The 16,437-nt window shown below is 46.0% G+C and overlaps 1 protein-coding gene across 13 annotated transcripts in view; it reads right to left on the bottom strand.

Moving 5' to 3' along the window:
• TMEM164 (transmembrane protein 164) overlaps positions 1-16,437 on the bottom strand; it is a 222,642-nt gene that overhangs the window by 66,808 nt on the left and 139,397 nt on the right. For all 13 annotated transcript variants that reach the window (XM_070462148.1, XM_070462152.1, XM_070462153.1 and 10 more), the window contains one exon: positions 14,193-14,271. In XM_070462148.1, coding sequence (XP_070318249.1) covers positions 14,193-14,271 — 79 coding nt within the window. The remainder of the gene's footprint in view (positions 1-14,192; positions 14,272-16,437) is intronic.

The raw sequence follows: 16,437 nt of genomic DNA, 5'->3' as shown, positions 1-16,437 counted from the left end.
AAATGAGAAACCTTCATTTCTTTGCTTTTTTTTTTTTCGCATGTGGGATCTTAGTTCCCCAATCAGGGATCGAACCCATGCCCTCTGCATTGGAAGCATGGAGTCTTAACCACTGGACCCCCAGGGAAGTCCCAGAACCTTCAGTTTTAGCTTCTGCCATAGTTACCCAGAAGACAGATGATCATGGATGTGTGATTTCCCATCCTCAGCCATTGAGTACAGGTTCAAGTCAGGACTCCTGCCATCCAGGCACTGGATCAAACGAACTGTACCCTCTAAGACTGCTTAATACAAGGGGAGGCGGAGACTGTCCCAAGTTGGGGGTCCATGTGGAAGGTCAACGTGGTTGACCGTTTTATCCTGAGGGGTTGGAGAGCCTACTCTGGCTAGGTTTCACCCTCAAGTGCCCAGTGGGCCACTTAGCCTACAGTGAAGGCACATAAAGACCCACCTTCACCCATGAGGATCAGAAAACCAGCCCTCTGCCAAAAGCAGAGTGAGGACCCTGAGCTGGCAAAGACTTCAACAGGGGGACCTGACCTAGCAGACAAGCACTGGAGTCCAGAGACCCAGGTCCCCGCTTCTGTTCTTTGCCAGTTGCTGTGAGATCCGCTGTGTGGATCAAAACCCCTCTAAGCCTCAGAGCCCTGCTGGGGGAAATCTAATCTCAGGCTCTCTGTACCTTACAGGAGCATGTAGGGATAGAAAAGCTAAAGGAGCACAGAGGTACTTTAGGGAGAAAGTACCATTTAAACACAAGCCCCACTATGCCTCATACGTGTCCTACAGTTAGTACTAGCTGGTGAGCTCTCAGCAAGGGGAAGCCAGCTCTTGGATCATTTGATGCAATGAGGCTACACCATCCATCTGTATCAGAATCCCCTGGAGGGCTTGTTAAAAGGCATCTTTGCTGGGTCCCACCCAGGACTTTTTGATTCAGTAGGTCTGAGGTGGGGCCTAGAATCCAGAATCTGAGAATTCGCATTTGCATTTCTAATACGTTCTCTGGATTAGGCTGCTAGTCCCAGGACCACAATGCAAGAGACATGGGCTTCCCCACTGGCTCAGCAATAAAGAATCCACCTGCAAGTCTGGAGCTGCAGGAGACATGGGTCGATCCCTGGGTTGGGAAGATCCCCTGGAGGAAGGCATGGCAACACAGTATTCTTGCCTGGGAAATCCCATGGGCAGAGGAGCCTGGCGGGCTGCAGTCCATGGGGTCACAAAGAATAGGATATGACTGAGTGCCTGAACAACAAGAAGCACATCAGGTGATTCTGATGCTGTCTTTCAACCACGCTGCCTTAGGAGGAATTCTGGAGCTGGAAGACATACCAAGAGGTCTAGGGAAAACTACCAGTGTGGGGGGCCATGGTCTGGCCAGATGTGAGGAGCAGTGTCTCCCAGAAGCTGATAAAATTAAGGCAGGAAATACCTGACTTAATCCACTGCTACCACAAAGCACTCCTGAGCCCCAAATACTTTCTCTTCAGCAGGGAAAGTCTTACAGTCTTCAGAAACTCACCTACCCACCCTCCTCCACAGGGCTCAACCCAGGGCCAATTTCTCAAATTCCCCGCTCTTCCCTCACCCAAAAAAACCTCTCAGGAGACTTCAGAATCCACCCGAATCCCTTAGCCTTTCCACTGCCCCTCACCCCATCAGCCAAGTGGAACTGAGAAGCCAGTGAAAGAGAAATTTCCCAGTATCCCAAAGCTAGACAGACAAGCAGGGTAGTGAGCTGACCTGGGGTAAGGAAGAAACAAAGGGCGCCACCTGGAACTGAGGGTGGGATGAAAACCTGGGGACATCACAGGCCAAAGTGCTCTTGCTTTAACTGCCCTAGAAGCTAGCACGGGGCTGCATTACAACCCTCATCTTGCAAAAGATAAGTGTAAAGTCTGGATCAAACAACATGGGGGTTCTCACATCTCAGTTTCCTGTGTGTGTGTGTGCTCAGCCACATCCAACTATTTGAGCCCCATGGACTGTAATCTGCCAGGCTCCTCTGTCTGTGGGATTCTCCAGGCAAGAATACTGGAGTGGATTGCCAGGCCTTCCTCTTCCAGGGAATGTTTCCAACCCATGGATCAAACCCAGATCTCTTATATCTGCTGCATTGGCAGGTGGGTTCTTTAGCACTAGCGCCACCTGGGAAGCCCTTGGGAAGCCTGAGATGTCCCCAAAGGACATCTTCCCTTGGACTTCAAAATAACCTTGTCACCTCGCTTTAAGCCTGAGCGTCCACTGTTCCAAGTCTGAAACAAGAGCGCCCTCTAGTGAAACATATAGGGGTTTCCAAACAGCCTGAAGGCAGGGCTTGCTAGCTTTCCTGTGCCTGGCTGGGTACATGAGGACTCTGACGAATCCCTTCTCAGAAGTGTTTTACACGCATAAAATAAAAGGCAGAGGGTTACCAAAGAAGCCAATGACATTAAGAGAAGATTATCAAAACATTTAAACAGATTTGTAATACAGTACTTATGCTTCTTTACTAATGTGTTTAATAATAAGAGCTAGCAGCTACTATAATTTCAAAGTAGTGATGAGCATAAACAGCATTATGAGCTATCTGCCACAACTGTAACATGATAGGAAGCCATCTGCAATTGCTATTGACAACCAAGCCACAGGTAGGACTCATCCCTATATTCATGTGCTGCGTTTCTGCCGGAGGTTAGTGAAAACAAAGATGTGATTATTTTTTCTCATCCAAGTTAATGGATTGCTTAATTCCTACTTGTGGATTCCAGGTTAAGAAACCATCCTTAGATGAAAACTGCCACAACGAACCAACCAAAGAACCTCCACAAGGATGGAGAAGAGGGAGTTCCCAGAGCAGGGAGTTGTGCCACTAGTCCCACAGGTCCTCAAGCTGGCTGTCATCCAAGCCATCCTGCTGGAAACCCAAGATGGTGGCCCCACCAGCGTCAACTCCCTTTGAACCTGCCACCTGTGCACAGAATGGCCTCTCCACCTCCCCACCCCAAGGAAACCTAGCTCTTAGGATCCAGAGCAGGAAGCTCTATATGAGGTATCAACATCAAAGCTGCAAGTTCTCTCCCAGCCCTGCTGACACTGAGTGCCTGCTCAGCTGACATTAAAACAGCCCATTTCCATTGTTCCTTGGATGACCCTTCTCTCAACCCAGATGTTCTGCTCCTGCACTCGAGCTGCAGAGTCCTCCTGGAGAAAACTGGGTGACTGAACAGATTAGTAATGGAAGGATGCAAGGAGATGTTTCAGGGGGAACCCCCTCAGTGCTGGCCACCAACCAGAAGGTTGGAGCTATGCTGTCCAACGTAGCAGTAGCTATTTCCACTGCAATTCAAGTTTGTTAAATGTAGAAATTCCCCAGTCCTAGCTCTTTAGCCTCACTATCCATATTTCATCTGCTCAGGAGATACCTGGAGCTGGTGGCTGCCATGATGAACAGAGCGGATATAGAATATCTCTGTTATCACAGCATATTCCACTGGAAAGCACTGGAACAACCTAGACTTATCTCCTTCTCCCATTTCCTGCAGCACTTACTCCTCTTGTTATTACCCTTCTCAGTCTACCATCAAGCCCTTTCATCCTCAGCAGCTGTCATCACCTTGTAAGTCATCCATTTCCCTTTCTCTCAGTGCCTTCAATGTGCCCTCTCACAACCAACCTTCATCTTGGCACCTGAAGGTGCCCAGCCTTAGGCAGAGAGGAAGGGGAGGAGGGGAAAGCGTGGGAAAGGGGCCCTTTCCTTGGCTCCACAAGGCCCTTCACCCCTCCTTCCTTAACACTCTTAACCACTTCCTTCCCATCCCTTCTCCAGTGGCCTTATTTCCCTGGAATCCTCTGAAACAATGAGGCACTCAGGGGCCACCAGTCCTTTCATGACAATTTCTCCTGCCTTAGCTACCAGGAAAACCAGCCACTCCTCCTGTTGCTCTGATGATTCCTGCCATCTCCTTACATTCTTCTTCCTGTCTATTTACAGGTTGATGTCCCCCAAGGCCTTTTTCTAAGTCCTAATTCTTCCCCACCTACACAGTTAGCCTGAATCATCGCATCTACTCCCATGTTTACATCTACTACTTTGATACTAAAGATATTGAAGTCCGCCTCCAGCCGACTCCCCTGAAGAGCTCCAGAATATTCCACCCAACTGCCTCCTAGACATCTTAGTCTGATGAGCCTAGAAGTACCTTAAACTCAAGTAAAATAATCTTCCTCCTTAAAATATGCTCCTTCCTTCTGAGTTCCCTCTCCATGAGGGGCACTCAATCCCCCAATCGCACCATAGCTAACCAGACCAATATCCTGGGGCCTCAGAAGACTTCATCCTCTCCCTGGCTCCTATAGCATCTTATTTATAATAAACACTAGTAATTTAACAATCATTAATTTAAATTCAAATAAAACATGATCTTAATTATCTTCATCTCCTGAAATCATGAAAAGACAAGACTGCCACCTAGTGGCTAAACCCAGGTTAAACAATTAGATACAGAATTATTAAAAGTATAGGGGACTTTCAGGAAAATATGCCTTAGGTCGCCTAGGAAAGTCAGACATAGATCCAGAGAGGAGGTAGCACCTTTGAGCTAATTTGCGGGGGAGGACACAGAGTTTTCCAGGCCCAAGTAGAGAAGCTGGTGTGTATACGCGGTGGGGGGCGGGGGAAGGGAGGTGGGAGTGGCAAGAGCGGAAGCAGGCGGGGCTTTGAAAGTATAGTAATGGGAGCTGAAGTCTAAGTGATGGGAAATGAGGTCAAAGAGACAGGCAAATGTCAGACTGTGAACAGTCCGGAATGCCCATAAGGGAGGAGTTTGGTCTTTATCCTGCATGAGAATTTGAAGCAGTGGAGAGAATTCTGATCAGATTTGCTTTCTTTAGAAAGGTATTCTAGAGACTGGACAGAAGGCAGACTGGGTGGGAGGTAGCGGTGATCAGGGATGGCGGGGTGGGCAGGGAGGGGAGACAAGAAAGAAAGTACTAGTCCCAGCAATGGAGACTGAGACCCTGCACTAAGACAGGGGTGGTGGGGACAGAGAGGAACGTCCAATGTGCAAGCATTTTGAGAATTTGGATCCTCAGAACTTCTGAACTGACTGGTACTGGGGGTTAAGCAGAGGAGGGGATCCAGGAAGCTGGCAGGAATTTTGGCTTCGGCACTAAGATATGAAGTAGAGGAGGAGGGAGAAGAGCAGGTTGGAAGGAGGAGCATGGAACTGAGGAGGCTGACCATACATATCTCCTCAGGCCTGCAGTCAGAGCTACAGATGGGGAATGCCAGGATCTCTGAGACAGGCAGGGCAAAGGAGCCCAAGGAGAAGTAGCCAGAGAAGGAGGATAACCAGGAGACAGGTAAGGCATGGGACTCAAAGGAGAAACAGACATCTAAAAGGAGGGGTGTCAGCAAAGGTAAGTCCACTGACAGACAGACACTCTGCATGGGCTGACTTCAGAAGTCAGCAAAGCACAACCTGACCCCAAGAACCCACGGTATACTTGGAAGATAAGATGTGAAATTAACAAGAGGCAGTAAAGTGGTTAAAAATAATAACAGCAGCAGTAATAATACCAGAAATATAGAATAAACCACTTACCATGTGTCAGAACCTTTACATATGTGAGCTCACTGACCCCTCACAACACACCTACCAATCCCCATTTTACAAATGAGAAAATATGCATATGAGTGACGGCACTAGTCCAAGGGCCAAAACCAGGATTTGAACCCAGTCTGTCCAAACCTAGCAACTACCTATAGTGGTTTCAAATGCCAGTTTAAGCTCTAGTGCAGGGGTGCTAACCTCTGTGGTGCCACAAATTCCTTGGGTACATTGGGGCTCTGACTCAAAGCTGTATATAAAAAAAAGATACAGGGTCATGAAAGAAAACAAAACATTTATCAAAATACAGTTATCAAAATACTTTTAAAAACTGTTTTTAAATGTTGAGGTAATGATGAAGTGCAAATGATTTTGCAAGATATCTGAGCAGTTGAAACAAGCAGAAAGTATCTGATTTATATTAATGACAACATGCCAAGAAGTGCAAATACAATCCAAGGACTGTGGGCTGCTGTGATTCAGAATTGAAGAAAATACTACATTTCAGTTGGAGTTAATGCAAATGAAGATGCGATTCTCCCCCCACCCCCACTCCCTGTATCCAGTATCATGGACCCCATAAGTCTAGTGAACTTTGTGCAGGTTCAATCAGCTCAACATCACCCTATGAAACTCTTAACGAGTGCTTAGTCCATGGAAAGCGCACAATAAATGTTAGCTTGTAAGATGTATAACAGAATATGGGCAATGTGCAGTGTGTGGACATACAGTCTTTCATTCAGTCCAGAAATATGAAGAACAAGAGAATAATTCCTGTCCTTGGTGTGACGGGCATGTAAACAGACACTTAAACCAAACCACTAACATAGCAAAAGAAAATAAGGGATTTTTTTTTATGACCTTGGTGTAAGGAAGGGCTTTCTAGTCATGACTCAAAATTCAGAAGCCGTGAAATAATAGATTACACATTACACAGAAATATAAACATCCTACATGGCAAAAATAAATTATGAGTAAAGCCACCCTGGTGGCTCAGATGGTAAAGAATCTGCTGCAATGCAAGAGATCTGGGCTCAATCCCTGGGTTGGGAAGATCCCCTAGAAAAGGAATGGCAACCCACTCCAGTATTCTTGTCTGGAGAATCCCCATGAACAGAGGAGCCTGGTGGGCTACAGACCATAGGGTCACAAAGAGTCAGACATGACTGAGTGACTACTATTTTCACTTTAAAGTTATAAAACAGATGACAAAAGTGGGGGAAATATCTGCGGGTGTATTACTAAAGACTAAAGAGCTCCCAGGATTCAATTTTGTATTAAAAAAAAAAATCAACAAGAGAAGAATGAGCACATGAGAGGAACACATAATTCAAGGACAAGGAAATCGAATGCCAATTTAAGCATGTATAAAGAGGCTCAGCCTGACTCAAAGTAAGAGAAATTCAAATTAAAAGTGGATCAATATACCATTAGTTTTACCCATCAGATGGGAAAAAAAAGTGGAAAGTTTGGAAATATACTCCTTTGGTGAGGCTGTGTGGAAACAGACACTCTTCCACATTGCTAAGAAACATTTAAACTGATAGAACTTTTGGGGGTTTGGAACTATCCATCAAATTTATAAACACATATACTCTCTAATTCAGCAGTTCCACTTGGGGGGATTTATCCTTTAGATACCCTTGCATACCTGGAAAATGGTATTAGAGGTTCAAGGTCATTTGGCACAGTGTTATTTATATTAGCAAGAGGCTAGAAACAAACTAAATGTCTACCAAGAGGAGATGGAATAAATAAATTAGTGTTGTAGTCTTGTGTCTAAAAGCCACGCAAGTTGAGTTCAAATCCTGGGTTGGCTACTTACAATCTGAATACCAGTTTCCTCATCTGCAAAACAGAGGTAACAGTAACACCTACCTGAAGGACTGTGGTGGGGATTCAATGGGTTAATGTTACGTGAAGACCTTGAAACAATGTCTGGCGCCTGTCATGGAGGGGCTTTGGAAAGGTGGATTGAAAAGGGTCAGGTAACATTTTATTTCTTTTATTAAAGAAAAGTTGATTTACAGTATCATACAAGTTTCAGGTGTACAACGTATGTGTACTTAGTCATTCAGTCATGTCTGACTCTTTGCGATCCTATGGACTGTAGCCCACCAAGCTCCTCTGTCCATGGGATTCTCCAGGCAAGAATACTGGAGTGGGTTGCCATATGCTCTTGTAAAAACATGCCCCTTTCCTTCAGAGTTCGAAGGTCAATTCTAACTAAACATTCATTTGTGTGATTATTCAATTTACACCTGGCTCCTCCCACAACATTATGAATTCTATGAGAGGAGGGGTGGGATGGGGCCTGATTTTCACTCATCAGGGCATCCCAATGGCCAGCATAGAGCCTGGTTAGAAAGAGGGCACATATAAATATGCTGCTATGGTTTGAATGTCTGTGTCACCGAAAATTCATGTGGTAAAATTCCAACCCCCCGTGAAGGTATTGGGGGCTGGGACCTTTGGGAGGTGCTTAGGCCATGAGGGTGGAGCCTGGGAAGTCTGAGATAAAAGTCACCAGCACGGTCACCTTCTTGTGAGGCCCCTCTTCCTGGTTCATAGTTGGCCCCTTCTTTTATAAGACACACCAAAATGATCCCTCATCCCATCCACCACGTGAGGCCACAAAAAGAAAGGGCCAGCTGTGAACCAGGAAAAAGGACCTCACAAGAAGGTGAGCACACTGGTGACTTTATCTCAGACTTCCCAGCCTCCAGAACTGTGAGCAATAAGTTTCTCTTGTTTGTAAGCTACCCAGTCAGTAGTATTTGCTTGTGGCAGTCCAAATGGATGAAGACATATGTGTTAGATGCATGGATGAAACAGATGCGGGGGTAGAGATGATTCCCAGGTTCTAGCTGGAGTGACTGACTGGTGCCATCTGTCAAAAACCACAGGAAGAGAAGCAGGGCTGATGGGAAGATGAGTGCATGCGGGTAGGCTAAGCTGTGGTGTGCTTGACACAGGAAGAGATGCTGGAGTGAACTACGTGAAAAGGAATCTCCTAAGATTAAGGGCTACCAAGGGCAACATCGTGGCCATCACAGCACAGGCTGGTAGCTAAATTGTGTAAGCATGTGAGACCACAACAGGACTAGCAGAGCAAGAGGTGAGCCCAGAACAGAACTCTGGGGAAATCAACATCTCAGAGGACAGAGGAAAGAGAACTCCTGCAAGAGACTTGGGAAGGCATGAATGGTGAGATGGGGATGGAATGGGGGGTGGATACTGGAACCCCTGAGAGTAGAATATTCCAAAAGGGAGTGGTCAACAACATCCAGTGTAGCAAAGAGTGCAGGCAGGATAAAGCCTGACAGACAGTCACTACATTTGGTCACATAGTTGTTGGAAATCTTTAGAAGAGCTGTTTCCATAAAGAGGTGGGCAGTGAGGTAGATGTCTGATGGCAATGTTCTGATGAATGAAAATAACTGAGAGGAGGGCTCATCAGATGTAAACAAGTGTCACTCAAAGTTATGTCCTATTTATGACATGATTTCAAGTGGTAAATAGACAAATATTTCTTTAACTTAAAAGTGATAATATTTAAAGTGTATTAAAATAGGACTTTCCTGGTGGTCCAGTGGTTAAGAATCCACCTGCCAATGCAGGGGACATGGGTCAATCCCTGGTTTGGGAAGATTCCACATGCCATGGAGCAACTAGGCCTATGCGCTGCAACTACTGCGCCTGCAATCAAGAGTCCATAGCTGCAAGTACTGAAGCCTGTGCACCCGAGAGAATGTGTTCCACAACAAGAGAAGCCACCTCAATTCGAAGCCTGCACACTGCAACTAGCGAAAGCCCAGGCACAGCAAGTGAAGACTCACCACAGCCAAAAATAAATAAATAAAATTTTAAAAGGTGTATTAAAATAGATAATCAGTGTACTGAATCCAGGATTTCACAGAGTATCAGGCTTCTCTTAAAAACAAATATATCTTAGGTAAAAAATCAATAGGTTTAATATTACATACATAATAATACAGGTGAATGCATGGATAACGCAAAAAAATATTATGTCCTAAGAACTGAAATTTAGGAAATACTGTTTGGACTACTTCATGATGTGAGGGGAGTATAAAAGATATAGTTGTGTGGAGTTAAAGTTTTTTAGACTAGGGAAGACTTTAGTATCCTGAAAAGCCAGTAGTGAAGCACTGAAAATCCAAGCACTGATAAACAAGTGACCAATTGAGGGATAGAGGTTCCAGAGGAGGTGGACAGGATGCAATGGAACGACAACAGGGTGTGACTGGCCATGGCTAGGAGCAGGAGGAACACTACTCCCTCCAAGATCGGAAGGAGGAACATCAGGATGGGTGTGGGTAGAGTAGAGAGAAGTGTTTGAGGGAATTCCCACCCGAAAATCTCTTATTTTCCCAGTCATTTGTTGGGAGAATATCTACTGAGAGTGGAAAGGACTGGAAGTTTGAATAGACTGGACAGGAAGTTTGGGGAGGGAAGCAAAGCTTTGTCACAGGATTTCTGAGGGCAGTGTGTAGAGACGTTGGTGAAAGACACAGAGTGAGTGAGTGATGGTGCTGACAGCACAATTATAATAGAGATCATGGAATTTCACTGGCCCAAATCTGAAAGAGTTGAGAAGTTTTCTCACAAGACTAACAGTAGGCACTGGGATTGGACACTAATCTGAGTACAAGGGACAAGGGAGTGAGACATGCTCAGGAACTGGTAAAGTTCCAGTAACTGGTCATGGTGGTACAAGCTGATTTGGAGAAAAGGGGAGGTTGGAAGAAGCACAGATTTGGGTCAAAGAAAAGGACATAAACGCTTATGATCTCAGAAGAGTTTTAGGGGAAAGCAAAGTCCTGAAGGGGGCGCAGAATCACTACAATTAACAAGCTCACACATTGAGAAGTTGGGGGTGGGATGAGCAGTCCTCACCTGAAGGTTCTCAGGATGCTGGCTAGAGCTGTACTGAAAATAGTGAGAGAGCCATGGGCCAAAGGTACCTAGGAATGCAAGGGAACTGACCAAGAGGTTCGAATGGTGGTGGTAATCAAAGAAAGAGGTAAAGAGGATGGTAAAGAAAAAAGTACCCACACATAAGGCAGAGACAAAATAATGGTCTGGAAGAGACAGTGGAGAGATGGGTGGCATATGGGGCTGAGCAGAGACAACAGCCTCAGTTAGAGGGTTTCAGGCAAGAGATGGGAGGACTTTGTGTTTTGTGAAGTGCTGAGGGTGGGGTTATAAAGCATGCAGTTCCACAGTTTCAGAGCTGACAGGAAAGGAAACAGCAACAAAGAGTGTGGCTGGAGGAAGCAGAAAGAAAAAAGCAGTGTGGATAGGGGAGGTCATGTTTACTATGAAGGTGCCAAATGGCTGTAGCGATGAGGAGAGAGATTCCCATTAAGCAGGACCTTGCCTTTCAGGGACACAGGGCTCCTTGGCATGGGGGGTACTGGAGAGGAGAACTAGTCTGGCCTTGGGTAAAAACTTCTGAACCAGTTATTTCTAGAAAATTACAAGACTTCTATCAGGGAAGAGAAGCCCCAAACTCTCAGCTTTTTGGTTTTCAGAAATCCTCTTCCCTCTGTTCACTCCAGTTCCACGGTCACTCTGCAAGGCCTACAACAGGCTCAGCGGAAGGTGAAACATCAGGAAATCTAGATGTTTTTCCCAAATGCTCATGATTTCCCCCAACTGAACAGCAGATGGCAGCAAAGAGCCAGAAAGGAAGCCGAGAGCACCCAAGAACCCAGAAATGGTAAAGCAGGGAAAGTAGAAAGACTTCAGAAATCCGATACTCTCAGTTGTGTCTGTCCTCTCAGACAGACACTCCTTGCGGAAGGACGGGGCCTGTCTGGTTCGTCTCTGATTCCCTGGCACAAATCCTCTGCACACAGTAGGTGTTGAACAAACACAGGCATGTTTGTTACTTGGAGTTACTGCAGGTTCAGTTCAAGACCATTGCCATAAGGCAAGTTATAAGAATTTTTTGGTTTCTCAGCACATATCAAGGTTACATTTATACTATACTGAAGAAGAACTAAGAGTCTCTTGTTCAAAGTGAAAGAGGAGAGTGAAAAAGTTGGCTTAAAACTCAACATTCAGAAAACTAAGATCATGGCATCTGGTCCCATCACTTCATGGCAAATAGATGGGGAAACAATGGAAACAGTGAGAGACTTTATTTTGGGGGGCTCCAAAATCACTGCAGATGGTGACTGCAACCATGAAATTAAAAGACGCTTGCTCCTTGGAAGAAAAGCTATGACCAACCTAGACAGCATATTAAAAAGCAGAGACATTACTTTGCCAACAAAGGTCCATCTAGTCAAAGCTATGGTTTTCCCAGTAGTCATGTATGGATGTGAGAGTTGGACTATAAAGAAAGCTGAGTGTTGGTAAGAGAATTGATGCTTTGAACTGTGGTGTTGGAGAAGACTCTTGAGAGTCCCTTGGACTGCAAGGAGATCCAACCAGTCCATCCTAAAGGAAATCAGTCCTGAATATTCATTGGAAGGACTGATGCTGAAGCTGAAACTCCAATATTTGGCCACCTGATGTGAAGAACTGACTCACTGGAAAAGACTGATGATGGGAAAGATTTTGGCGGGAGAAGAAGGGGACGACAGAGGATGAGATGGTTGGATGGCATCACCAACTCAATGGACATGAGTTTGAGTAAACTCTGGGAGTTGGTGATGGACAGGGAGGCCTGGTGTGCTGTAGTCCATGGGGTCGCAAAGAGTCAGACATGACTGAGCAACTGAACTGAACTGATAACTGCAGTCTATTAAGTGTGCAATAGCATTATGGCTAAAAAAAATAAACTATTTTCTAACAAAGATATATACATTGCTTTTATGTTTTACACAAAACATGCCTAGCACAGCATCCTGCACACAGAAAACACTCAATGAAAAGTAGGCATTGATGGTTATACTGTGGTTGTTATTACTGTTACCATTATTACAGCCTCTTTTCAAGGCCAGGCACCAGAGGAGAAGGGAAAGACTCAGGGACAGTGTGTGTATGCACAAATTGGATCTAACAGAGTGTGTATGTATAAATTTGAATCCCTTTCTTAGCTTGGTTCCCCCAAACAGTGCAGCTATAGATTCAATAGAAGGGTGCAGTGGAGTCAGTCACTTCTAGAAAGTGTAGCTTCCCAGATGGGATTTTTTGAAGAGGTGAGGAAGGTAAAGGCTGCTATCAGACCACTCCGACTCAGCCAACCAACAGACTTTTATAATGCCTCAGAATACAAATAGTTTTAACTAATACCCATGCACATTTGGTCAGAACTTGCATCCCACACCTCAGGAACCATGAGCAGTGGGGGTCTGGAGGCCTGGGACAACTTCCTGTCTGGTTCCCTTCAGAATGACTGTATCTCTGAGACTTACATATTATTAGGAAGCTCCTTCCTGAGAAATGGCATAGGTCACCTGGATATGGAAAGTCAGACTTCTCTTAAAGCTCAGTCAGGAAAAAGGGTGTGTTTAGAGCAAATTAAAAAGAAGTGCTCTTTGACAATGTGAGCCCCCATGTGGCAGCACAGGTAAAAACAGCCTCAAAGAATAGAGGCAGAAGACTCCTAATTGACAGAAAGCAGGGAGAACAAGTTTCCACCCTCCTACATGACCCCCAGTTGATGGGTCCTTAAGGCTCCCTCGTGCTGGGAGTTCTTAAAAATTTGCTAGAATTTCTGAGTTAGAGGAAGCACAACTTCCAAACCATCTCCCAACAGGCTTTAGGGTCCATGTGGCTTCATGGAATTTTTAATGTGATAGAAATGAAACCCCTGCTGCCCTGGATGAGGTTAGTCTCCCAGCAAAGTCCCAGGAACCAAGATAGAGAGGCTGGTGGCTCAGACTAAAAGAGGTTGACTTCCAGGCATGGGGCCTTTCGGGAAGGTCAGAACATTAAGAAGGGGGGAGGGTGTCTTACAACTAGTGTAGAATGAGTGAACTCCCCTTTCCTTTTGTCTACTACCGAACAGAAGGAGGGGATTATTTAAGGGTTGTGAGGTCACAAACAGATCAGCCTCTCGACCAGGTCGGTGGTCTCTCCCTTTGATCAAATGAAGGTTTCCATGCTCTGTTTTACATGAAGGTCGCTGCTCCTTCACCAGCCTTTTTCCTTAATCCCATAATCGCAAGTTCCTGGACATCTTGCCCCTTTCAGTATCTTTTCTGGTTCAGAGAGGATGGATATAATGAGCAAAAGCACAAGGTCCCTCTACCCTCTGTTGCACACTGAGGCAGGGAGAAGGCAAGAGCAGAAGTGAGTGACAGAGTGTGGGTAAACTCTGTCCATGCAAACCCAAGGCCACCATGGACAAACAGCCTGAGGCCTCAGCCCTGGGACGGGCTGTCAGTGGCCCTGAGCTCACGCACGCACACAAAGGATGAGAAACCACCAGGCTCTTTGCAGGCCTCATCCATACCCATTTTCCCACTGCCTGGTGTCTGGCATGAAACATGCTGCAGAGACTCAGTCAGGGAGCACCTCAGGTTTCTGATAAGACACCCAAGAGGTTGTGACTCCCCTCCCAAACAGAAGAAGAGAAGGTAGGTGTGGAGCTGGCACAGGGATGGGGTTTGCTGAACTTACCTCCTTTCCAAAGCAGGTAGATGGGCACCACGTAGAGCATAACATGCTGAATGTAGTAAATCTCCAATTCAAAGGGGAGCTGTAAGGACAGGAGGGAGAGGTGTTTCAGAGCAGGAAGCACTCATTCTAAGAGATTCTCAAGTTGAATGCCTGACCTCTCAAGGACCCACAGCTTAGCAACCCCACACACTTCAACCAGTTCAACTCCTTTCACAATTAGAGAAGAAAGAATGAAATGACTATACCTATGACCTAGGCCGGTCTTCCAAAGTGCATTTTGTAGAGATAATACTTGAAAAATGCTCCACTCAGACAGTGTGGTTAAAAATTTAAGAAAGGTTAAATACAATCTATCTCCTCCTCCCTTGGAAATTCACCGTGTAGGTTAGTGGTAGATTAAGGACCTACAAGTAAGAAGATTGCTTAACATTGTTTATTTGGCATTTCCTAAACTTGTTTAGCCAGTGCATTTGTTTAAAAAAAAAAAAGCACTTAGTGTTCTGCAGAATATACTTGAAGAAACACAGCCTTACATCACTTCCTGCTCCTACTGAGTAGCTGGTGGACTACTTAAAAGTTTATGTCTTATTGAACAAGAAGAACATACAGGGTAGGATTTATTATTCCCAGTTTCCAGATTTAAAGGTACTGATTGCCAAGTCTGGTTAAGTCTTGATCCAAGAATAAAGAGTTTCTCCACTGGATACTTGGGGTCAGTCCAGGGTTAGCCCTAATTTTGGGCAAAGACTAAGCAGCTGGGCCAATTCTGGCATGGCTTGCCAAAAAAGAGTATCCCCACCCTCCTTCCAACCAACACGCTCATTCATTCACTCCTGCTTCCCATTTCACTCAAAATGGAAGCTCTAAATTACCAAAGTGGAGTGTGCTTTCAACCTGGCACGGGGACCATGCTTCAGCACTTGGCAGCGGGCAAAGAGGGGAAACAGCTGGGCAGCTAACTCAATTCCAGGAAAAGAACTGCAGCCGCTGGCGAGAGGCCTGGCCTCCAGGGCTTACACAGCCCTACACACACAGACACACACAGATACACACACCCCCCACCAAGGGGAAGCCCAAGGAAACAATGATACCCAGTGCAACGATCAGCTGCCTCCCTATGAGCGAGCACAGAACCAAGCCTGTGAGCTCATGAGAGGACCCAGTTCTGGGCTCCCCACGCCCAGGAACCCAAGGCCTTGTGCCAAGGAGTGAAACCAAAAGATGGCAGAGCTCCCAGAATGGGAGCTGGGAGTACTGTGGACCCTGGCTCTGGCTACTGAAAATAAAACCCACGCAGAAGGAAAATTTCCCACGGACCCAGATGATTATTTTGTACTCACAGAAGGAAATGTAAAATCCCAGGAAAAGAAACAAGGTTCCCAGTGGGTCTGCAGAATGGGGTCGTGGGGTTTCACCGTGAGTGAGCACTGCCAGCAGGAGCTAACTTTGAGGCCTGAGAGGTCCACGGGGGACCCTCAGAGCAATGTGGTCTGGGATCACCCTACTATGAATAAATTAACTGACTTGACTGTGGTCCAGCAGAAAGCAGGCAGAAGTTTCGGGGAGGCTCGACTCTCTGGCTGCTAAGCCAAATCTTCAGGTATCTAAGGGACTAGAGCTATTCCTGAAATGGGGCCTGGGACCACAGGCTGCTTGCCCACCTCAGGGAGCAGAAAACCGGGCAGAGGGCCGGCAGCTCCTGGTCCCAGCCAGGTCTCCAGGCAGTACCCTGCTTAACTCCCAGACTCAAGCATTATTTACCCACCTGGACTCACGGGGCCCCCTGACTTCCCCTCCCTCACACTCCTTCTGGAAAGCAGACTCCCTACCTGCACGTTCAGGGAGGCAGGTCAGCGCTGAGGCCCTAAGCACAGACTCTGGAGTCCGTCAAAGCCCTGTTCTCGATTTGATTCTGCCGCTTAATAGCTCCATGGCCTTGGGCAAGTCACTTAACCTCTCTACCCCACTTCTGGCACTGGTAAAACTGAAATGAGAGTGTTGTAAAAATAAATTTTCGAAAGATTTTACTAGAACAAACATTTGTAGAGTCCCTATTGTGTGCCAGGAACCATTAAGCAATTTGTTCACTATCAGTTCACCTATTAATTCACCTGCTGCTCCCATTAACTCCATTTTAGAGATGAGAAACTGAGGCACAGAGAAGTTAAAAGAACTTACTCAAGGGCACAAGACTATTTGGTGACGCAGCCCAGATTCAAACCCAGGTGGGCTGGCTCTAAGTTTC

The sequence above is a fragment of the Odocoileus virginianus genome, unplaced genomic scaffold (assembly GCF_023699985.2).
Source record: "Odocoileus virginianus isolate 20LAN1187 ecotype Illinois unplaced genomic scaffold, Ovbor_1.2 Unplaced_Scaffold_1, whole genome shotgun sequence".
Lineage (NCBI taxonomy): Eukaryota > Metazoa > Chordata > Mammalia > Artiodactyla > Cervidae > Odocoileus > Odocoileus virginianus.
This window is presented reverse-complemented; position numbering and strand designations above follow the sequence as displayed.